At 52.3% G+C, this 23,528-nt stretch overlaps 1 protein-coding gene across 2 annotated transcripts in view; it reads left to right on the forward strand.

Moving 5' to 3' along the window:
* Positions 1 to 23,528, forward strand: part of POU2AF1 (POU class 2 homeobox associating factor 1) — a 93,238-nt gene that overhangs the window by 50,844 nt on the left and 18,866 nt on the right. For both annotated transcript variants that reach the window (XM_068159943.1, XM_068159944.1), the window contains 2 exons: positions 1,272 to 1,428; positions 10,121 to 10,380. In XM_068159943.1, coding sequence (XP_068016044.1) covers positions 10,365 to 10,380 — 16 coding nt within the window. In that variant the 5' untranslated portion in view covers positions 1,272 to 1,428; positions 10,121 to 10,364. The remainder of the gene's footprint in view (positions 1 to 1,271; positions 1,429 to 10,120; positions 10,381 to 23,528) is intronic.

Below are 23,528 nucleotides of genomic sequence, written 5' to 3' on the forward strand. Positions count from 1 at the left end.
GAGCGGTATGAGCTGCCTTGGTTTGCTTTGCTCTGATCTTATCAGGCAGCACAGGAAACTTCATGCAAATTCTGGAGACCCTTCACCACCACCAGCAGCATGATGCAGATATTTTGTGCCCTGCACTCTGACCTTACACCTCCAAAAGGTTGGTTTCTGCTGCTGGCTGCTGAGAGGTTGAGTGGTGGTGAATGGTTGCCACAGCCAGCTGGCAGCCAGTCACCAGTGGCGTCCCCCAGGGCTCAGTGCTGGACCCCAGCCTCTTTAACATCTTCATTGATCATCTGGAGGAGGGGATTGAGTCAGACATCAGCAAATTTGCAGATGACACCAAGTTAGGGGCAGATGTTGGTCAGTTAGAGGGTAGAAAGGCTCTGCAGAGGGACCTCGACCGACTGGACAGATGGGCAGAGGCCAACAGGATGGCATTCAACAAGTCCAAGTGCCAGGGGCTGCACTTTGGCCACAGCAACCCCAGGCAGAGCTACAGGCTGGGGTCAGAGTGGCTGAGAGCTCCCAAACAGAGAGGGACCTGGGGGTGCTGATTGACAGCTTCCTAAACATGAGCCTGCAGTGTGCCCAGGGGGCCAAGAGGGCCAATGGCATCCTGGCCTGCATCAGGAACAGTGTGGCCAGCAGGAGCAGGGAGGTCATTGTGCCCTGGACTCTGCTTTGGTTAGGCTGCACCTTGAGTCCTGTGTCCAGTTCTGGGCTCCTCAGTTTAAGAAGGACATTGAGAGACTTGAAGGTGTCCAGAGAAGGGCAACAAGGCTGGGGAGGGGTCTGGAGCACAGCCCTGTGAGGAGAGGCTGAGGGAGCTGGGGTTGCTTAGCCTGGAGAAGAGGAGGCTCAGGGGTGGCCTCATTGCCCTCTACAACTACCTGAAGGGAGGTTGTAGCCAGGAGGGGGTTGGTCTCTCCTCCCAGGCAAGCAGCACCAGAACAAGAGGACACAGTCTCAAGCTGTGCCAGGGGAAGTTTAGGCTGGAGGTGAGGAGAAAGTTCTTCACAGGGAGAGTTGTTAGCCATTGGAATGTGCTGCCCAGGGAGGTGGTGGAGTCCCCATCCCTGGAGGTGTTCCAGAGGGGATTGGATGTGGCACTTGGAGCCATGGTTTAGTCCTGAGGTCTGTGGTGACAGGTTGGACTCGATGATCCTTGAGGTCTCTTCCAACCTCGGTGATACTCTGGTGCTGTGATGCTGTGATACTGTGAGGTTAATTCTTTTCTTCCCTGCCTGTCAGGCTCCAGTGAATGTCTGTCTCTTCCACAGCACAGGACTGACTGTGATGAACACCCCAAGGATGCTGGCTGCAGAGCCAAGTGTTCACCTTCCCACCTGCTGCCTTGCCAAGGGCATCTGGGGGAGTCTGTGTGAGTGCAGGCTGCAAGCACAAAGGCTGCTGTAGACCATCCACTCAGCTCAGCAGGTGAGTGGCAGTGCCCAGCCCTTCATCTTCACCCAGAGCAGAGAGGGAGACAGGCACAGAAAGTAAGTTACCTGTGGCCAAGTGTTCCCCACAGCTTTCAGGTCACCATTGGCAGCCTCTTTCTGAAAGCTCTGAATTTATTCCCCTGGCTGTGGCCTGCCTGCATTTGGCACATCTCTGTGCAGTGTACTTGAACTCCAGCAGACCCAGGCTTTGTGCCCTCACTCCCTGCAGTTGTGAAGGAGTCAATGAGTTTAAGACTGTTTAATGTGTAATCCAAGCCCTGGGGAGCTTTGGCCAATATGGAAATTCTGCCCTTCAGCAAACACCAAAGCAACTTCAGATTCTTTCTTTGGAAATCACCTGGCCTGCTCTAAGCCAATAGGCAACCTGGAACTGGCTCTCTTAATATTTGGGGTGAGGTCTCCCAGACTGTTACAATTGCAGTTAAGGCTGGGGCAGAGGTGACACCCTAATGCAAAGTGACAGCAGATGATACCACAGCCCCCAAAGGATTAGCCAGAGAGAATCTGTATGGCAGCTGCTGTGGCCTGCAGACCAAGGGAGGTGATTCTGCCACTCTGCTCTGGTGAGACCTCCCCTGGAGTGCTGTGTCCAGCTGTGTTGCCCTCAGCACAACAGGAGATGGACCTGCTGGAGCGGGTCCAGAGGAGGCCACAAACATAACCAGAGGGCTGGAGCAGGTCCAGAGGAGGCCACAAAGATGAGCAGAGGGCTGGAGCAGCTCCAGAGGAGGCCACAAAGATGAGCAGAGGGCTGGAGCAGGTCCAGAGGAGGCCACAAAGATGAGCAGAGGGCTGGAGCACCTCTGCTATGGGGACAGGCTGGGAGAGTTGCTCAGCCTGGAGAAGAGAAGGCTCCAGGGAGACCTTCTAACTACACTTCAGTATCACAAGGGGACCTACAGGAAGGCTGGGGAGGGACTTGAAGTGACAGGACAACCAGCACCAGAACAAGAGAACACAGTCTCAAGCTGTGCCAGGGGAAGTTTAGGCTGGAGGTGAGGAGAAAGTTCTTCCCAGAGAGAGGAATTGGCCATTGGGATGTGCTGCCCAGGGAGGTGGTGGAGTCCCCATCCCTGGAGGTGTTCAAGAGGGGATTGGATGTGGCACTTGGAGCCATGGTTTAGTTGTCAGGAGGTGTTGGGCATTAGGTTGGACTTGATGATCTCTGAGGTCTTTTCCAACCTTACTGATTCCATGATTCTCTGATTGACAAGAGGCAGTGGTTTGAAACTGGAGCAGGGTAGATGCAGGCTGCACATCAGGAGGAAGTTCTGCACAGTGAGAGTGCTGGGACACTGGAGCAGGCTGCTCAGGGATGTGGGGGAGGCCTCATCCTTGGAGTCATTCAAGGTCAAACTTGATGCCTCCCTGAGCACCACCACCTCCCTGTGCATCCTGTGCCAGTCTCTCACCACCCTCATGAGGAACAACTTCTTCCTCACATCCAATCTCAATCTCCCCATTTCTAGTTTTGCTCCATCCCCCCCCAGTCCTATCCCTCCCTGACACCCTCAGAAGTCCCTCCCCAGCTTTCTTGTAGCCCCCTGCAGATCCTGGAAGGCCACAATTAGGTCTCCTCAGAGCCTTCTCTTCTCCAGACTGCACAACCCCAACTCCCTCAGTCTGTCCCCAGAGCAGAGCAGCTCCAGCCCTCTGCTCATCCTTGTGGCCCTTCTCTGGACACCTTCCAGCACCTCCAGAACCTTCCTGTCACAGAGGCTCCAGAACTGGCCCCAGAGCTGCAGCTGTGGTCTCAGCAGAGTGGAGCAGAGGGGCAGAATCCCCTCCCTGGCCCTGCTGGCCACACTTCTCTTGCTGCAGCCCAGGCTCTGCTTGGCTCTCTGGGCTGCAAGTGCTCTCTGCTGGCTCCTGCTGAGCTTCTCCTCCATCAGCACCCCCAAATCCTTTCCTTCAGGGCTACTCTCAAGCCAGTCCCTGCCCAGCCTATATTGGTGCTTGGGATTGCCCTGAGGCTTTGGCCTGAGGGAAGCCTTTATGCAAATCGAGCTGCAGGCAGCACCTTTCTGTCTGTTTGAGAACTGGTTTGAGCACATTTCCTTTCTTCTATGTGATTCCTTAATCCAAACCTTTGTGGTTTAAAGACCAACCTGAGCTACCTGTGACCAGCTGTGGCAGCCATGTTATTGCCTGTGCCACTGCTTCACTGCTGCCAGCTTTGGTTCCTCTGCTCTCTTTCTGGAGCACCACTTAAAATTCCCTCTGGAGAGTTCTTTCTGTTACCAACCTAGTGCCAGAAGACCACAGGAGCTTGGCCTGGAGCAGGCTCTTAGGTAATGTAGTCTCTTTCTTTTGGGGCTGTTAAAGAGTTCCTGACTGTAGTGAGTGCTGCAGAGCAGATCACCCAAGGCTGAGCTGCAGGACTTGGTGCCTGTGCAGCTGCAGACCTGCTCATCTTTGCTTTGTCAGTCTGCTAGCACAAGTGTGGAGCCCTAAACCCCACGCAGCTCGACGGGAAGGTGGCCAGCAGGTGGCATTTGCACCCAACTAATACAAAGCTTTAGGCAGCAAACTGATTCGGCAGGCACCACCAGCAGCAAAAGCTGATTTCTTTTGCTTTTTGCCTAAACTGTGGCTTTTGCCTCATTTCCCCTCTGAATGCTGCTGAGGACAGCTTCAGGACAGTGCTGGAAGGTGTCCAGAGCAGGGCCAGGAGGATGAGCAGAGGGCTGGAGCACCTCTCCTGTGAGGACAGACTGAAGGAGTTGGGGCTTTTCAGTCTGGGGAAGAGAAGGCTCTGAGGTGACCTCATTGTGGCCTTCCAGTATCTGAAGGAGGCTACAGGAAGGCTGGGGAGGGACTGCTCAGGATCTCAGGGAGTGATAGGACTAGGGGGAATGGAATGAAGCTGGAGGTGGGGAGATTCAGGCTGGAGGTGGGGAGGAAGTTCTTCCCCATGAGAGTGGTGAAGCCCTGGAATGGGTTGTCCAGGGAGGTGGTTGGGGCCCTGTCCCTGGAGGTGTTTAAGCCCTGGATGAGGCTCTGGCCAGGCTGATCTGGTGTGGGGTGTCCCTGTCCATGGCAGGGGGGTTGGAACTGGATGATCCTTGTGGTCCCTTCCAACCCTGACTGATGCAATGATACTATGATACCAATAGTGATTGTGATTGTGGGAACTGATGTGAAAGGAGCTTGCAGTCAGGTGGGAGTTGGTCTCTTCTGCCTAGTACCAGGTGATAGAAGGAGAGGAAATGGTCTGAAATTGTGCCAGGGCAGGGTTAGGTTGGAGATGAGGAACAATTTCTTTGCTGCAAGAGTGGTCAAGGATTGGCACAGGCTGCCCAGGGAGGTGGTGGAGTCCCCATCCCTGGAGGGGTTCAAGAACCCTGTGGCCATGGCACTTGGGGACATGGTTTGATGGCCATGGTGGTGTTGGGCTGCTGCTTGGACTGGATGATCCTGGAGGCCTTTTCCAAGCCAAACAATTCTGGGTGTTCTGTGAAATCAGTTTGAAAATCTTCTGCCCTCTCTTAAGCACAAGATCTAAATGAAGCTGGCACAGCTCTTGCTTTCCAAATCCAGGTGGAGTCCCCATCCCTGGAGGTGTTCAAGAGGGGATGGGATGTGGCACTTGGTGCCATGGTTTAGTAGCCATGAGCTCTTGGGTGACAGGTTGGACTTGATGATCTCTGAGGTCTCTTCCCAACCTTATTGACTCTATGATTCTAAGGTCAGTTGGCATTCTCACTATCCCAAGGCCTGAGCAGCTCTGTATGTAGGGGACACAAAGCTGTAGCCTTGCTGTTGATGATGAGAAGGAAGGTTCTTGGCAGGGAATTCCTCCAAACCTTTCCTATTTCCCCCAGCTTCCTACCAGAGCCCTTGCCCCTAGGCCAAGTAGAGAATGAATCTGCTGAGTGAGGAGGTGAGCTGAGCTCTGCAGGTGGTCCTGCAGGCAGTGGAGAGCTCTCTCTGACTTCCCCTGCTGCTCGTGTCCTGGGAAAAGCAAACGTCCTGGGTTTTCAGAACCAGCTGCACCCTCAAGGGGTTTCCCCAGGTGTTTGAAGGAGCTCACGGAAAAGCAACTGCTGAATGAAGCAGCAGGAACTGCTGTGTCGTTTCACAGCTCAGCACGGGGCTCTGGCAGCTCTCTGCCCACTCCTCTGCAGCTGTACATCGCAGGTTTCAGGGCAAGGCAGGCACGAGGATGCTGCCCAAGCTGCTGAGTTCTGTTTCTCTGTGAAACTCTGGGGCTGAGGTGCTCAGAGAGCACTCTCAGCATGAATGTTTCACAGGAGGGACCAGGTGCTTGTGACTTCACTTTCCTTGTGACACAAGCGGCGCTCCGGCTTCTGCCTCGGTAACAGTGGCAAGGGTCATGCTGTGAGGGAACTAGCTAGAAGCAGGGTGACACTGTGCTTTCTGGCAGGAGATCTGAGCTGATTGTAGACTATCTAGCACCTGCTTAAAGCCCTGAGCTTGGAAAAATGCAGTTGGTTGGCTTTTGGCAAGCCTGGGCCAAAATCTGAGTGTGAAAGGAGGCACTGAAGTCCCTGCCTTACCCTGCTGAGCTGGGCACAAGGCTTCACTGGCTGTGGCTTGTTCAGCCCCTGGTAGCTGTTTGGGATGGGTTGCTTCCACAGTGTGAGTTGAGTGCTCTAACTGCCCCCTCCCTGGAGGGGTTCAAGGCCAGGCTGGATGAGGCCTTGAGCAAGCTGGGCTGGTGGGAGGTGTCCCTGCCCATGGCAGGGGGGTCGGGACTGGATGATCTTGAAGGTCCTTTCCAACTCAAATCATTCTATCATTTCTTTCTGATTTCCTTCTGATTTCTTTCTGATTTCTTTGACTAAGCTTCATGGGGCAAAAAAACTATGTGCAGTGACCCTGGAGTGGATGTGGAATGCCCCAGGGTCAGATCCTCACTCTTTGAGAGGTCATAAGGTCTATGGTGACTTTCAGTGCCCCAGGGCTCCGTCTCTAGCACCAAGCATGTATGAAGAGTGCATCATTTGTTCCTTATCAAAGCTGCAGGTATGAATCAGAACTTGTTTCAGAGGGTGAAGTGGGAGGTGTGAGGCTCACATAAAAACAAAAAGACCAACTATCACTGAGTTGGTTGTGCCATGCTTGCTCCAATGTTGCTTGCAGTATTAGAAAAGGAAAGGAAAAAGAAATGACAGGAGAAGGTGAGAGACTCCCCAGGAAGCACACAGTTAGCAAGCAGACTTCTACACAAGGCTGTCCCCAAAAGGTTTGGCCTCTGTTCCCAGCCCTACTGCAGATTTCTTCTAGGGCCTTGAGCAAAGCTGCCTCAGGCTGTGTTCCATGATGAGATGTCCAGAGAAGGGCAATGAGGCTGGGGAGAGGCCTTGAGCACAGGCCTGTGAGGAGAGGCTGAGGGAGCTGGGGTTGCTTAGCCTGGAGAAGAGGAGGCTCAGGGGAGACCTTCTTGCTCTCTCCAACTCCCTGAAGGGAGGTTGGAGCCAGGTGGGGGTTGGTCTCTTCTCCCAGGCAAGCAGCACCAGAACAAGAGGACACAGTCTCAAGCTGTGCCAGGGGAAGTTTAGACTGGAGGTGAGAAAGTTCTCCCCATAGAGAGTAATTTGCCACTGGGATGTGCTGCCCAGGGAGGTGGTGGAGTCCCCATCCCTGGAGGTGTTGAAGAGGGGATTGGATGTGGCACTTGGTGCCATGGTTTAGCCATGAGGTCTGTGGTGACAGGTTGGACTTGATGATTTTTGAGGTCTCTTCCAACCTTGGTGATTCTGTCTCCAGCTCTTCCTTCAGCTCTGCTCCTGGCCCTCCCTTGCAATGGGGGAACAGAACAGAGCAAAAACAAAACCCCAAAGAACCCCCAAATGTCTTTGAGTGCTGAGGTGAATCTCTTAGCTGCTGGTGGTGCTGGGTGGTTTATTAGCAGGGGAGCTGCAGATTTCTGAGTGCTGTGGCTGATGCCTTGGTTTTCCAGCAAGTATTGTCTGATGAGGAACACATCCCTAGTACCTTAAAGAAGGAAAGGCTGATGCTGGGCATCTCTCTCCTGCACTTGGACCTTCTTGGCTGGAAAAGGAGAGGGGGCACAGGCAATCTGATTCATCTCTGCACTCCACTCTTGCCATCCTTGCTGAGATCAGCTGCAGAGATCAACTGGGATCTGCTGCAACCTTTGGCTGACTCTTGCCTGTGCAAGAACAGGCTGCCCAGGGAGGTGGTGGAGTCCCCATCCCTGGAGGTGTTCAAGAACCCTGTGGCCATGGCACTTGGGGACAGGGTTTGGTGGCCATGGTGGGGTTGGGTTGCTGGCTGGACTGGATGATCTTAGAGGTCTCTTCCAAGCCAAACAATTCCATGATTCTGTGATTCACCTGGTTCCACTGGGCTCTGAATTTGACTCCAGCTTAGCTGCCCATCTGTGCAGTGCTAGCTAATAGATTGCCTGCTACCATGAAGCTCTTCAGCACACTTCAGTGTGGGGTGTCCCTGCCCATGGCAGGGGGGTTGGAACTAGATGATCCCTGTGGTCCCTTCCAACCCTGACTGATACTATGATCTTTCAAGGTCCCTTCCAGCCCCCAACACTCAGTGATTCTGTGGTTTTGAGAGGTAGGAATGTTAAGAGGTTTAAGTGCTGCTCATGCAACAGTGTGCTAGGATAGAATGGTGCTGTTCTTAACAACAGAAGTGCCATGGCAAGGCTCTCTCAGCCTTCCTTTGACTTTGCAGCCTCGTGGTGGATTGAAATCACCCCCCAGCTGATGTGGGGAATTGCCTCCTGGAATAAAATTGCCAGCCCAGCTCAGTTTGGGCTGGAAGCAAAAGGAAGCTCTGTTTAGAAGCAAACTCCAATCTACTGTAACAAGCCTGTTCTGGAAGGGCCTTCTCTTCTTTGGGAGGAAATGTTTCATTTTGATCAAAACAACAGAAAAAAACACAGCCTCCCCCCCCCCCAAAAAAAAGCCCAACCCCAAACCAAACAACAACAAAGAGGTTTCTTTTTTTAAATGAAGGAGGTCCTCATTTAATGAGGCCTGAAGTGTTTACAGGTGTTTCCTCAGAAGTTCAAATTTAGTGGCCCCTGGGAGTTGAGATTCTCATAAGGCAGGAGGAGCAAGCACTCAAGTTGTGTGTTTCAGGAGGGTTGCACATTTAAAGGGGCAGGCAGGGAGCCTGGGCTGGGGCAGGGCAGCTGCAGTGTATGAACCCAGTAGTTATAGATCCATTGAACTGCCAGGCTTGGAAAGGACCTCAAGGAGCACCCAGTTCCAACCCCCCCTGCCATGGGCAGGGACACCTCCCACCAGCCCAGCTTGCTCAGAGCCTCTGGCCTTAAAACTTAGTTTCATAGTTTCATTCAGGGTTGGAAGGGATCACAAGGATCATCTAGTTCCAACCCCCCTGCCATGGGCAGGGACACCCCACACTAGATCAGCCTGGCCAGAGCCTCATCCAGCCTGCTCTTAAACACCCCCAGGGACAGGGCCCCAACCACCTCCCTGGACAACCCATTCCAGGGTCTCACCACTCTCATGGTGAAGAACCTCCTCCTCACATCTAGCCTGAATCTCCCCACCTCCAGCTTCCAGGGATGTGGCTTCTAGTACCTCCCTGGCCAACCTATTCCAGCATCTCACCACCCTCACACAACTGCAGGACCACAAACCAGCCATAGAATCATTGACTCATAGAATTGTCAGGGTTGGAAGGGACCTCAAGGCTCAGCCAGCTCCAACCCCCTGCCATGGGCAGGGACACCTCACACTACAGCAGGTTGCTCACAGCCACCTCCAGCCTGGCTGCAAACACCTCCAGGGATGAGGCTTCCACCACCTCCCTGGGCAGCCTGTGCCAGGCTCTCACTACCCCCGTGGGGAAGAACTTCTTCCTGACATACAATCTCAATCTCCCCACTTCTACTTTTGCTCCATCCCCCCCAGTCCTGTCACTCCCTGACACCCTCCCCAGCTTGCTTGTAGCTCCCTTCAGATCTTGGAAGGCCACAATTAGATCTCCTCAGAGCCTTCTCTTCTCTTATTGCTTGAGAAAAAAAACATCCTCAGTGCTGCAGAAAGTCAAAATCTTAGTGAAAGAGCTTTGTTTTGGCAGGGGGGGTTGGACTTGATGATTTAGGCATTCAAGTGGGGATGGGATGTGGCACTTGAAGCCATGGTTTAGTAGCCATGAGCTCTTGGGTGACAGGTTGGACTGGATGATCTCTGAGGTCTTTTCTCAACCTTATTGACTCTATGATTCTAAGGTCAGTTGACATTGTCACTATCCCAAGGCCTGAGCAGCTCTGTATGTAGGGGACACAAAGCTGTAGCCTTGCTGTTGATGATGAGAAGGAAGGTTCTTGGCAGGGAATTCCCCCAAACCTTTCCTATTTCCCCCAGCTTCCTACCAGAGCCCTTGCCCCTAGGCCAAGCAGAGAATGAATCTGCTGAGTGAGGAGGTGAGCTGAGCTCTGCAGGTGGTCCTGCAGGCAGTGGAGAGCTCTCTCTGAATCTCCTGAGTGAAGAGAGGTTTCTGGAGGTCCCTTCCAACCCCTACCCTTCTATGATTATTGGGGTTTTGTGCTGCTGTGTAACCTCCTGACCTCACCTTGCCAATCTGTGCTGAAATCCCCAGGAGTGGCAGGCTGCAGGGTGGGCTCTTGGTGCAGCCACCCTTGGGTGATGCCAAAGTGCTTTTCTGTGCATCATATCTTCCAGAGCCCACTGCTGAGCATCACCAAGAGCAGCAGGCAGAGAGCAAGGGAAATAGAGAAGTGGTTGTGGTTGGAGGATGTGATGACATCAGAGGCTGCAGCGGGAACATGGGGCTTTTAAAAAGCTGCCAGGGACGTCCTGAGAGCCACTGGTCACATCCTCCCAAAGGAGTCAAACACAGAGCAGCTGTTAAAGAGCCAAGCCACCTTCATCCAAGAGACAAACACCTTCCACCCTGCCTCAGAATATGCACTGGCAAAAATGTAAGTGAGCTCTGGTTTGGGGCTTTTTTCTCTTCCCCCCCCTAACTGAGGTCTAGCTGAAGGGTGCCATGAGCTAAGGAAGTTTATCTCCCATAGCATGGGAGATGAGCCTCATGAAGAGAAGCAGGGCAGTAAGGCATGATGCTAGGGCTGGGGTTATTTTTCCCCCCCAGCTGGGATGTTGCCCCTTTGCTGCTTTGTTGGCATTCATCACTATGAATCAAGTGGAAGACTATGATTCATTAAAAACAATAACAGGATGCAGGTCTGCTATCAAAGGGCACAGTGGTTACAGGCCAGAAGATTTTTCTTTCCCTTTTGAAAAGTGAAACCTGTAAGAAATCTTCTTTCTGGGTCATTTGTTTGATATGGAACTTTGGTGGAGGTTTCTTTTCGCTGCTTGTTGTTGTTGTTGTTGTGGGTTTGGGGTTGTGTTTTCTCAGCTAATTAATAAAGATAAGGACCAAAGCAAGTGAGGGCAATCCAGTTATGACTTGACAGGAAATAAGTCTGCCTGTTTGCAAGATGATTTCACTCCCCCCTGGCCCACCTTTGCCTGAGTAATTCACTCATCACAACACAGGTAGGTGTTTGCTTCTGGCAGGGTTTTCATTCTCCCTGCCTGGATGCTCAGCTTTGCAGCCCTGCTGCCATCCTCTGCCTTGCACTGTGCTGTTGCACTGACCTGGAATTACACCAGGCTGCAAGGATCTGATTGCTTGCACAAAGTGACTTACCTGCTCTGGATCTCACATTAATCTGCTTCATATGACAGCCTGGGGGCTGTGCAGAGGTTGGGTTGCTATGCAGCTGCCTTTCTGAGCTTCTTTCAGAGCTTCTTTCTGAGCTGGGGCTGTTCAGAGGAGACTGAGAAGAGATCTTATCCATGTTTATAGTTATCTGAGGGGTGGGTGCCAAGGAGAAGGGGTCAGGCTCTTTTCAGTGGTGTCCTGTGGTAGGACAAGGGGCAGTGAATGCAAAGTGGAACACAACAAGTTCCAGCTCAGCATGAGGAGAAACTTCTTGGGAGTGAGGGTGCTGGAGCCCTGGAGCAGGCTGCCCAGAGAGGTTGTGGAGTCTCCTTCTCTGGAGACCACATTCAAGACCAGTGTGGATGTGTTCTGTGTGACCTGCCCTGGCTGATCCTGCTCTGGCAGGGGGGTGTTTGACTCAGTGATCTTCAGAGGTCCCTTCCAACCCCTACCATTCCATGAGTCCCTTCTATGTGCTCTTTTCTCTCTCTGGCATATCTATCTTGGGGCTTTTTTTTCAGCTGAATACTTTGGAACTCACAGATGTGTTTGTGCAAGGATATTGCACACTGCAGCAAGAAGCTCTGACTGCCTGCTCAATCCTGCTTCCATTGCTCTGCCAAGCATTAAGCAGCAAGTGGGAGCACTGCAGCAACAACACACCTTCTTTCCTTCTTCATCTCCTGCTGATGGCAGAATCAGTAGGCAGAGGATGTGGAGCATGCTGCAAGATGATTAGATTCAGGAATTGAATCTAATCTTCCACCTCAGAAGTCCATTAATGGTTTGTTGGTTGGGTTGGTTGGGGTTTGCTTTTCTGCAGTGACAAAGCAATACTAACAACCTAATGTTTTAGAGAGAAGAGGCCAGCCCCCACCTCACTACCATCTCCTTTCAGCTACTTGTAGAGAGAAATGAAATTTCCCCACACTTTCCCCAGCCATGACAGCAAAACCAAACAACACAAAGCCACCAAAGAAGAACAACCTCTCCCAGACTGAAAGCTAAGAGTGGCACAAGAACTCCCTTCAGAGGTTCACAGAATGGGTTTGGGTTGGAAGGGACCTTAAAGATCATCCAGTTCCAACCCCCCTGCTCTAGGGATACCTTCCTCTAGGCCAGGCTGCTGAAGGCCTCATCCAACCTGGCCTTGAACACCTCCAAGGAGGAGACATCCAGGACCTCACTGGGCAACCTGTGCCAGTGTCTCCCCATCCTGAGACCCCACCAGAGGGCTCATGGACATCTTCTGAAGGGCTCCTTCTGTAGGGGACTCCTCTCTGTAGAAAGCCCTTGCAGCAACAGAAGAAAACCTAACAGACTTTGGCCTCAGCTGCTGTGGGCAGAGGCTCTTGTCCTCCAGGGAGTCCTGCATGGCTGGCCCTGTGTGCTGGAAATGGTTCCCCCAGGGTCACGGCACAGAGAGCTGCACAGGGAGCTTCCGCCCAGCAAAACCCCAGGCTGTCTCAGCCCGAAAGCCTGCCCTCCCACAGCACAGCAGAAGTGACTGGCTGGGGCTTCCCAGCTTCTGGCACCATTCTGCTGAATGGGAGAAGGCCCAGTGCAGCCTGGCAGCCCCAGGGTAGCACCAGCTACCCTCTTGTTTGGCTTTGTGTGGGTATTGGGTTGGAAGGGACATTCCAAGGGCATCTTGTCCAAGCCCCTGCAGGCAGCAGGGACATCTCCAACCAGAGCAGGCTGCACAGGGACACAGCAAGGCTATGAATGTCTCCAGGGATGGGGCCTCTAGGACATCTCTGGGAGGCTGAGGGAGCTGGGATTGTTTAGCCTGGAGAAGAGGAGGCTCAGGGGAGACCTCATTGCTCTCTACAACTCCCTGAAGGGAGATTGTAGCCAGGAGGGGGTTGGTCTCTTCTCCCAGGCAACCAGCACCAGAATGAGAGGACACAGTCCCAAGCTGTGCCAGGGGAAGTTTAGGCTAGAGGTAAGGAGAAAGTTCTTCCCAGAGAGAGCTTTTAGCCATTGGGATGTGCTGCCCAGGGAGGTGGTGGAGTCCCCATCCCTGGAGGTGTTCAAGAGGGGATTGGATGTGGCACTTGGAGCCATGGTTTAGCCATGAGGTCTGTGGTGACAGGTTGGACTTGATGACCTTTGAGGTCTCTTCCAGCCTTGGTGATACTGTGAGACTGTAACCTGTTCCAGTGTCTTGCCCCTCTCATTGTGCAGAACTTCCTCTTGATGCCCAACCCAAATCTCCCCTGCTCCAGTTTCAAACCATTGCCTCTCATCCTATCACTCCAAGCCCTTCTAAACAGTCCCTCCCCAGCTTTTCCTGCAGGTCCCCTGCAGATATTGAAATGCAGCTGAAGTTCTGCCCAGAGCTTCTCTTCCCCAGGCTGAACAGCCCCAATTCTTTCAGCCTGTCCCTGTAGGAGAAGTTCTTCAACCCTCTGATGATCTCCCTGGCCCTTCTCTGGGCCCTCTCCAGCAGGTCCATGTCCCTGTTGTGATGGGGGTCCCTGGTAGTTACTCCATGCTGTATTTTGGAATCACAGTGTGCAGCCCTTTCATGCAGATGGTTTCTGTTATGAGCAGGGTGAAATTGTGCAAGAGTTGGACATTGAAGTGATGCTTTTGGCTGGGTGAGGATGCTTTGGACACCTCAGTTCCTGTGGCAGGACTTCAGCACAGAGGGCAGGCATTCAGCTATTTAACTGTTCCACTGACTGCTTGGGTCCAGCTGAGCTTTGGCACCTCTGAAGCCTCTTCCCAAAGGCTTTTTGAAGTGCATGAAGCCCTTTCTGCCCAGCACAGCTGTAGGGCTCCTTAGAGCTTTTCTGAGAGTCTCAGCTAATGAGACTGAGAGGTGAAACTGCAAGATGCAGCACCCTGGGAGTTTTCATTTTGCTAAGACCCCACTGGGAAAGATGGATAGCATGAAAGCTGAGCCCATCCATGCTTTACAAAGCAGGTGCCAGGCTCTACAAATGACCACAGAAGCAATTCAGTGGAAAGCCTGCACTACTAAAATGGAAAGAGTATTATGGGCTGGGAGGAATTAGGCTGTGAGGGTGAGACTCATGGTTAAGACACTTTCTGTCTATCTCAGCTTCCCTTTTGCAAGAGAGGTTGTCTTGTTCTGAAACAGAGAATCTTTGGTAGCCCTCACCACTACATGGTCAATGCTTCCAGCTCTTGTTTGACCTTTGGGGGGTGTTGGTTGCTGGGCAGCTCCCCAGGAGCTGGCAGGGCAAGAGAGGGGATTCTGCCCCTTGACTCTGCTGAGACCCCACTTCCAACATCCAGCTCTGGTGTCCCCAGCATAAGAAGGACACAGAGCTGTTGGAGTAAGTCCAGAGGAGGCTACAAGAGCACCTCTGCTATGAGGACAGGCTGAGGGAGCTGGAGAGGAGAAGGCTCCAGAAGGACCTTAGAGCTGCCTGGTAGTACATGAAGGGATCCTACAGGAAGGCTGCAGAGAGACTTTTCCTGAGGGTGTGTGGAGACAGGACAAGGGGGAATGGTTTGAAGCTGAGGGAGAGCAGGGTTAGATTGGAGCTGAGGAAGGGACTCATCAGTATGAGGGTGGTGAGACAGTGGAACAGGTTTCTCAAAGAAGTTGTGGATGCCCTCTCCTTGGAGATGTTCAAGGCCAGGTTGGATGAGGCCTTGAGCAACCAAGTCCAGGTGAGAGGTGTCCCTGCCCATGGCAGGGAGGTTGGAGTTAGAAGATCTCTGTGGTCCCTTCCAACCTGAGCCATTCTCTGATTCTGTGATCTGGAGAGGTGAAGGAGGCAATAATCAAAAGCATACCATGGCCCCAAGAAAGGCACAGGCAGGGTACAAGAGCACACAGACCTGCTAGAATCCGAAGTTCATTTGATTCCTAACAGCCTTCCAGCTGCAGATGAACCCCTGAAAATAAGGATACTGATGCACCAAGGCTGGGGAGGGACTGCTCAGGATCTCAGGCAGTGATAGGACTAGGGGGAATGGAATGAAGCTGGAGGTGGGGAGATTCAGGCTGGAGGGGAGGAGGAAGTTCTTCCCCATGAGAGTGGTGAAGCCCTGGAATGGGTTGTCCAGGGAGGTGGTTGAGGCCCCAGCCCTGGAAGTGTTTAAGCCCAGGCTGGCTGAGGCTGTGGCCAGGCTGATCTAGTGTGGGGTGTCCTTGCCCATGGCAGGAGGGTTGGAACTGGATGATCCTTGTGGTCCCTTCCAACCCTGACTGATACTATGATAAGTCCAGAGCTGACAAATCAGTGTTTCACTGACTTTGGCTGCTAGCAGTGCTCTGTAGAAGAGCAGAAAGAGGCCTAATCAAAGGCTGTCCTGAGTTGTTGGGAAGCCAGCAAAACATTTAGTCTGTTGATTTCATTATGCTCAGAACCCTCCTGAGTTCATTTCCTTCTGCTGAGCAATGAACCATCACTCAGCTCTTTTGCTCATGCTCCTGAGGTCTCCTGTTTATTATAGAGCAGATTCTCTGCCCCAGGTGTTTGCTCAGTGCTTTGCATCTAGCTCCAGCTTTACTCCAGGCCCCGTCCCCGGTGAGACAAAGAGCAGGGCCAATGATCCTCTCCGGGGCAGGTTTCCTTGCTTGGGTTGTTTACAAAACACAAAGGTAGCACTTCAGAGGTGATTTGGTTGTGGCAGAAGCACAAAACGAGCTGCACATTGAGTCCTTTGGGTGTTCACTCCTTCTAATGGGCCTTGATGTGCAGATCTGGAGCCTTGAGACACAGAATTGCAGGTGGGAAGGCTACTGACAAGACAATGGAGCAAGCAATGATTGCCCATGGGAATGGGCTGCCCGGGGAGGTGGTGGAGTCACCAATCTTGGAGGGGTTCAGGAGGAGACTTGAGGGGGTGCTTGGTGCCATGGGTTAGTTGTTTAGGTGGTGTTGGATTGGTTGGTGGGTTGGACAGGATGATCCTGAAGGTCTCTTCCAACCTGGTCTCGTCTCGTCTCGTCTCGTCTCGTCTCGTCTCGTCTCGTCTCGTCTCGTCTCGTCTCTTCTCTTCTCTTCTCTTCTCTTCTCTTCTCTTCTCTTCTCTTCTCTTCTCTTCTCTTCTCTTCTCTTCTCTTCTCTTCTCTTCTCTTCTCTTCTCTTCTCTTCTCTTCTCTTCTCTTCTCTTCTCTTCTCTTCTCTTCTCTTCTCTTCTCTTCTCTTCTCTTCTCTTCTCTTCTCCCCTCCCCTCCCCTCCCCTCCCCCTCCCCTCCCCTCCCCTCCCCGAACCTCTCCTCTCCTCTCCGAACCTCTCCTCTCCGAACCTCTCCGAACCTCTCCGAACCTCTCCTCTCCTCTCTCCGAACCTCTCCTCTCCGAACCTCTCCTCTCCGAACCTCTCCTCTCCGAACCTCTCCGAACCTCTCCGAACCTCTCCTCTCCGAACCTCTCCTCTCCTCTCCTCTCCTCTCCTCTCCGAACCTCTCCGAACCTCTCCGAACCTCTCCTCTCCTCACAGAATAGGAGAGGTTGGAAGGGAGCTCTGGAGGTCATAGAGTCCAACACACTCACCCCCCCCCATGCCTTGATCTGAGATGGGGCCTCAGCTACCTTCCTGGGCAACTTCTTCCAGTGTTCCACCACCCTCCTGGTGCAGAACTTGTTCCTCACATAGAATTATACAATCATAGAATGTCAGGGTTGCAATGGACAAACCAAAGATCCCTCTAAACAAATTAATTGGATAAATGTCTGGGATGAGAGAAGTTTTATCACTACACAGATGATTTTACAAGTTTGGTGCCAGAGATGTGCCCCTGTGCTCAGCACTGCTTAGGCCACACCTTGAGTCGTGTGTCCAGTTCTGGGCTCCTCAGTTTAAGAAGGACATTGAGAGACTTGGAGGTGTCCAGAGAAGGGCAATGAGGCTGGGGAGGGGTCTGGAGCACAGCCCTGTGAGGAGAGGCTGAGGGAGCTGGGGTTGCTTAGCCTGGAGAAGAGGAGGCTCAGGGGAGACCTCATTGCTCTCTACAACTACCACAAAGGAGGTTGTAGCCAGGAGGGGGTTGGTCTCTTCTCCCAGGCAAGCAGCACCAGAACAAGAGGACACAGTCTCAAGCTGTGCCAGGGGAAGTTTAGGCTGCAGGTGAGGAGAAAGTTCTTCCCATAGAGAGTTGTTAGCCATTGGGATGTGCTGCCCAGGGAGGTGGTGGAGTCCCCATCCCTGGAGGTGTTCCAGAGGGGACTGGATGTGGCACTTGGAGCCATGGTTTAGCCATGAGGTCTGTGGTGACAGCTTGGACTTGGTGATCTTTGAGGCCTCTTCCAACCTTGGTGATTCTGTGATCTGCCTAAGGTGATTTTATCTTGGATATCCCAGGCAGCAATTCCTGAGTTGGTTAACTGAGATCTAAATTGTTCTTTTCTTGCTAGCCCAGAGCTGCTGTTTGCCTTTTTTTTTGTTTGGTATTACTGCAAATAAGGGGGAGGGGGGGTGGGGGGGAGGGGGAAGGGGAAAGTCTTTTCTTGTGTTTCTTTGCAATTTTTTATTATGCTGGCAGATGAAAGAAGCAAAGAGAAAAATATTTACCCTGTTAACACTGATGAGTTTGATAAGGCTTATCTCAGGTCTCAGGGCAGTGTGTGTGAGCCAAGAAACAGTAAATCTTCTGGAGCAGGGACAAGGGTGGCATTTGCTGGTGCAGGCAGGGAGCCCCTGCAAGCTCTTCAAGCCACTAGCAGAGGGGTTTCAAACTGAGAATGAGCCTGATGGGAAATGGTTCTGACTTGTTTGGAGGGAAGGAAGGTTTCAGCTGCTCTGTAGCTCAGGAGTGGCTGAAGGCTGAAGGTTTTAGTGATCTGAAACTTGTCACACTTCAATACCTGCAGCCTTCCAGCAGCTGGTTTGGGTTTGGTGTTTTTTTTGCCATTATCTTCCCTCCACTTTCTGCATTAACAAAAAAAAATTAGTAGAGGAAGACAGCTCCTGAAGTTGCTTGGGTTGGGTGTTTGGCAGTGCCCTGCTGTGCATCACAAGGGCTTGTAGTGATAGGGGAAGGAATGGACTGGAGCTTGAGCAGGGCACATTGGGCCTGGAGATTAGGAAGAGCTTCTTGACAGTGAGGGTGGGGAGAGACTGGCACAGGCTGCCCAGGGAGGCTGTGGATGTGGTGGTGAAGGCCAGGCTGGGTGAGGCCTTGAGCAGCCTGGGCTGGTGGGAGGTGTCCCTGCCCGTGGCAGGGGGGGTTGGAACTGGATGAGCTTTAAGCTCCCTTCCAACCCTAACAATTCTATGAGTCAATGATTCTATGGCTGGTTTGTGGTCCTGCAGTTGTGTGAGGGTGGTGAGATGCTGGAGCAGGTAGCCCAGGGAGGCACTAGAAGCCCCATCCCTGGGGCTAGCCCCATCTCTGAGCCACCAGCACACGCTTGTGGACCAGCAGCTTGCACACACCTTGCTCGTGGCAGAGACCTTTGCATTAGCTGCTGTGTTATCCAGCCACTTAGAAAGATTACTCAGGAGTCTTCAAAGTTTGTGCTGGACTTTTGTTGCTGGACTTCTGTTGGCTTTCAACAAATACAGTGAGAGATAACATTGATGAAAGGAGCCTGAGTGTGCACACACGTCGTGCACTGGGGAGGCAGCCAGGCAGAAGCATTGCCATGAGCTAAAATATATTTACATGGAGAACCTCTTGCAAGGCTTCCTGCTGGTTGGACAAGATCCTTTCTCTTCTCTCTGCCTTCTGATGCTTCACACTGTTCCAGCTGCAGAAAGCTGTTGCAAATCAAGATATAGTGTCTGTTAAGGAGGTTCCTCCCCATGAGGGTGGTGAGAGCCTGGCACAGGTTGCCCAGGGAGGTGGTGGAAGCCTCATCCCTGGAGGCTTTTGCAGCCAGGCTGGATGTGGCTGTGAGCAACCTGCTGTGGTGTGAAGTGTCCCTGCCCATGGCAGGGAGTTGGAACTGGCTGAGCCTTGAGGTCTCTTCCAACCCTGACAATTCTGTGATTCAATGATTCTATGGCTGGTTTGTGGTCCTGCAGTTGTGTGAGGGTGGTGAGATGCTGGCACAGGTTGCCCAGGGAGGTACTAGAAGCCTTATCCCTGGAAGTTTTTAAGGCCAGGGGCTCTGAGCAACCTGGGCTGGTGGGAGGTGTCCCTGCCCATGGCAGGGAGTGGGGTTGGATCTGGATGATTCACAGATTCATAGAGTGGTTTGTGTTGGAAGGGACCTTTAAGATCATCAAATTCCAACCCCCCTGATCTTTAAGATCCCTTCCCTGTTAGGAAGAAGCTTTTTACCATGAGTGTGGTGAGAGCCTGGCACAGGTTGCCCAGGGAGGTGGTAGAAGCCTCATCCCTGGAGGTGTTTGCAGCCAGGCTGGATGTGGCTGTGAGCAACCTGCTGTGCTGTGAGGTGTCCCTGCCCATGGCAGGGGGGTTGGAGCTGGCTGAGCCTTGAGGTCCCTTCCAACCCTGACAATTCCCTGATTCCATGATTCCAACCCAAAGCATTCCATCAACCTGTGTAGCCCAAGTGCTTCCTGTAGAAGGCCATGATAAGAGCCATCCTTTCCCCAAACTCTTTCTACCTGATCCCATTGCTCTCTCTTTACGAAGAACCGGGCGCTGAGGCCAAAAGTCCTTTTGCCGTGGTTCAGCTGTGGTGGCCTGGTACACCCTTGAGGAGTGGAAAAGCAGCTGTGCTGGTAGTATTTTTATTTCTGGAGGTCAACCTTGGGGGGGAACTGAAATATCTTCTGCAGACTTTGGGGTTGTTGTTTTTTTTTTTAATCTCCTTTTTCTTCTTTTTTTTCTCTGCCTTTTTTTTGCTGTCGCTGCTGGGCTCGCACCGGAAGCTCTGAAGGGTCTATTTGGGGTATATTTGTCAGCTTTTACAGTAAATTTCTTCTTTCCCATCCCCCCCTACTTCTCCCCCCCCCAATCTGGAGCCAGAAAAAGCCTGCCTTCCCCACCCTAACTCTTCAAGCAGGCTCTGGTGTGATGACTCAGGGAGGAGATACTGCCTGAGAGGTGCGGCTCTGCCTCTCAGGCAGCCGAGAGCCCAGCTCAGCTTTGCTCTGGTGGAGCATAAAGGCCAGCAGCAGTGAGGGACTCTGAAGGGCTCTGCAGTAAAGTGCAAACAAACCATTTCCAAATGAAGCAAATCCCTTATCACAGTACCACAGTATAGCTAAGGTTGGAAGAGACCTCCAGGATCATCGAGTCCAACCTGTCACCACAGACCTCATGACTAGACCATGGCACCAAGTGCCACATCCAATTCCCTCTGGAACACCTCCAGGGATGGTGACTCCACCACCTCCCTGGGCAGCACATCCCAATGGCTAATGACTCTTTCAGTGAAGAACTTTCTCCTCACCTCAAGTCTAAACTTCCCCTGGCACAGCTTGAGACTGTGTCCTCTTGTTCTGGTGCTGGGTGCCTGGGAGAAGAGACCAACCCCTTCCTGGCTACAACCTCCCTTCAGGTAGCTGTAGAGGGCAATGAGGTCATAGTATCATAGTATCAGTCAGGGTTGGAAGGGACCACAAGGATCATCCAGTTCCAACCCCCCTGCCATGGGCAGGGACACCCCACACTAGATCAGGCTGGCCAGAGCCTCATCCAGCCTGGGCTTATAAGGTGAAGGAAGCAGCTTTGGGATGGTTTTTAGGCCAGACCTCCAGCTTCTTTTTGGAGTTCTCAGTGCAGCTCAAACCAAAACACTTTGATGTTGTTTTATTTCACTGAATCACCAAGGTTGGAAGAGACCTCAAAGGTCATCAAGTCCAACCTGTCACCACAGACCTCGTGGCATTTTTAGCCTTATTGTTTGCACTCAGATCATAGAATCACAGAATTGTCAGGGTTGGAAGAGACCTCAAGGCTCAGCCAGTTCCAACCCCCTGCCATGGGCAGGGACACCTCACACTACAGCAGGTTGCTCACAGCCACATCCAGCCTGGCTGCAAACACCTCCAGGGATGAGGCTTCCACCACCTCCCTGCGTAACCTGTGCCAGGCTCTCACCACCCTCCTGGGGAAGAACTTCTTCCTCACATCCAATCTCAATCTCCCCACTTCTAGTTTTGCTCCATCCCCCCCAGCTCTATCCCTCCCTGACACCCTCAAAAGTCCCTCCCCAGCTTTCTTGTAGCCCACTTCAGATACTGGAAGGCCACAGTTAGGTCTCCTTGGAGGCTTCTCTTCTCCACACTGCACAACTCCAACTCCCTCAGTCTGTCCTCATAGCAGAGGTGCTCCAGACTTCTCATTATTACCAATTAATATTACCTCCATTACCAAATTAACACCAATTAAATTGGTGTTTAAAGCCCTTATGGATGCAGCTTCTGTGCTCAATTCAAGTGACCTTAACCTTAATTCTCTTTGTTAGCTGCATCTCAAAAGCCACAGGAATCAGGGGAATGTGAGCAGCCCACTTTTAAAGGGCCACAAAAATAGCCACAGAAAGCCAATGTGGATCAAGCAAGGGCTGCAAATTCATCTGTTTTGGTTTGGGTTTGTTTTGCAGCTGCTATTTTAAAGCCAAATCTTTTCCCAACGTGCATGAAAGTAACAAAGACAACAGTTCAGTGCAGTGCTGCCTTCTGCTAGCAAAAGTATTGATGATTAAGGGACCTCAAGGATCATCTGGTTCCAACCCCACTGCCATGGGCAGGGACACCTCACACCACAGAAGGTTGCTCACAGCCACATCCAGCCTGGCCTTAAAGACCTCCAGGGATGAGGCTTCTACCACCTCCCTGGGCAGCCTGTGCCAGTCTCTCACCACACTCATGGTGAAAAGCTTCTTCCTAACAGGGAAGGGATCTTAAAGATCAGGGTGGGTGGAATTTGATGATCTTAAAGGTCCCTTCCAACACAAACCACTCTATGCATCTATGAATCATCCAGATCCAACCCCCTGCCATGGGCAGGGACACCTCCCACCAGCCCAGGTTGCTCAGAGCCCCTGGCCTGTAAAATTTCCAAGGATGGGGCTTCTACTATTTCATGATTAAATGGTTCAGAAAGTGACTCAGATTGGATGTTAGGAAGAAGCTCTTCCCCAGGAGGGTGGTGAGAGCCTGGCACAGGTTGCCCAGGGAGGTGGTGGAAGCCTCATCCCTGGAGGTGTTTGTAGCCAGGCTGGATGTGGCTGTGAGCAACCTGCTGTGGTGTGAGGTGTCCCTGCCCATGGCAGGGGGTTGGAGCTGGCTGAGCCTTGAGGTCCCTTCCAAGCCTGACAACTCTGATTCTGATGTGAAGCACAGAATGGGAATCTCAATCAGTGCTGAATGTTCAGCTTCAGAGTTGAGCTGGCTGTCCACCTGTCCTTCAGAAAACCAAAGGCCAGTTGGGATCCTGTGAAATGGAAGCTTTGGCACTGGCATGTTTGCAAAGCAAAGTGCAGTGAAAAGGGGCAGGCAGCCACTGCTGCTATCAGTGCCTTTACAAACATGGGGCCTCCCTGAGCTTTGATAGCCTCTGCTTCCCCTCTGCCTGCTGTTCATGGGCTCTGAATGCTTCGTGCTAACTCGTGGGTGAATAATCTCAGCTTCCACATGAGTGTAAAACACAGCCCCACAATGAGGTGGAGGGCTGCTGACAGCCATGGCTTTTAGGAATGGAGCACCTCTGCTATGAGGACAGGCTGAGGGAGCTGGGGGCTGTTCAGCCTGGAGAGGAGGACTCCAGAGGGACCTCAGAGCTGCCTTCCAATCCCTGAAGGAAAGGCTGCAGAGGGACTTTTCATAAGGGGGCCTAGAGACAGGACAAGGGGGAATGGTTTGAAGCTGAGGCAGGGTAGCTTTAGATTGGATCTTAGGAAGAAGTTCTTCAGTATGGTGAGACTGGAACAGGTTGCCCAAGGAGGCTGTGGCTGCCTCCTTCCTGGAGGTGTTCAAGGCCAGGTTGGATGAGGCCTTGAGCAACCTGGGCTTGTGGAAGGTGTCCTTGCCAGTGCAGGAGGAGGTTGGAGCAGATGATCTCTGGGGTCCCTTCCAACCCCAGCAGCTGCCTTTCTTTGCACTCCATCCTCCCTGGCTTTCAGAGATGTCTAAAGCCTAATAATTCAACAGAAGATGTTCAGCACACTCTATGCCTGATAGGACACAGCTCCTGCAGACCATAAAAACACCTGCCAGTGCAGAAAGGAAACCACCAGCCCTGGCTTCCAGACTATCCCAGCAGCTGTGAGCTGTGTAAGCTCTCATCCTGTGAGCTGAGCATGAATGCTCTTCTGAAACAAAAGAAAGAAAAAACACCAACAAACAAAACCAACAAAAGCCCACAACAAAACCCAAGCCCAGAAACGAGAACAGGGTGAAGAGGCTCAGTACTGCTGCAGCTATTCAACAGCTGGAGGGAACTGCAAGCACACTGATTTCAGCTTACTTTGGCCTTGTGATCGATCTGTGTGATCACAGAACCAGAGAATGTTAGGGGTTGGAAGGGACCTTCAGAGATCATCCAGT

The sequence above is a fragment of the Melanerpes formicivorus genome, unplaced genomic scaffold, assembly GCF_026170545.1.
Source record: "Melanerpes formicivorus ecotype bairdi unplaced genomic scaffold, bMelFor1.0.p_v2 SCAF_47, whole genome shotgun sequence".
NCBI lineage: Eukaryota > Metazoa > Chordata > Aves > Piciformes > Picidae > Melanerpes > Melanerpes formicivorus.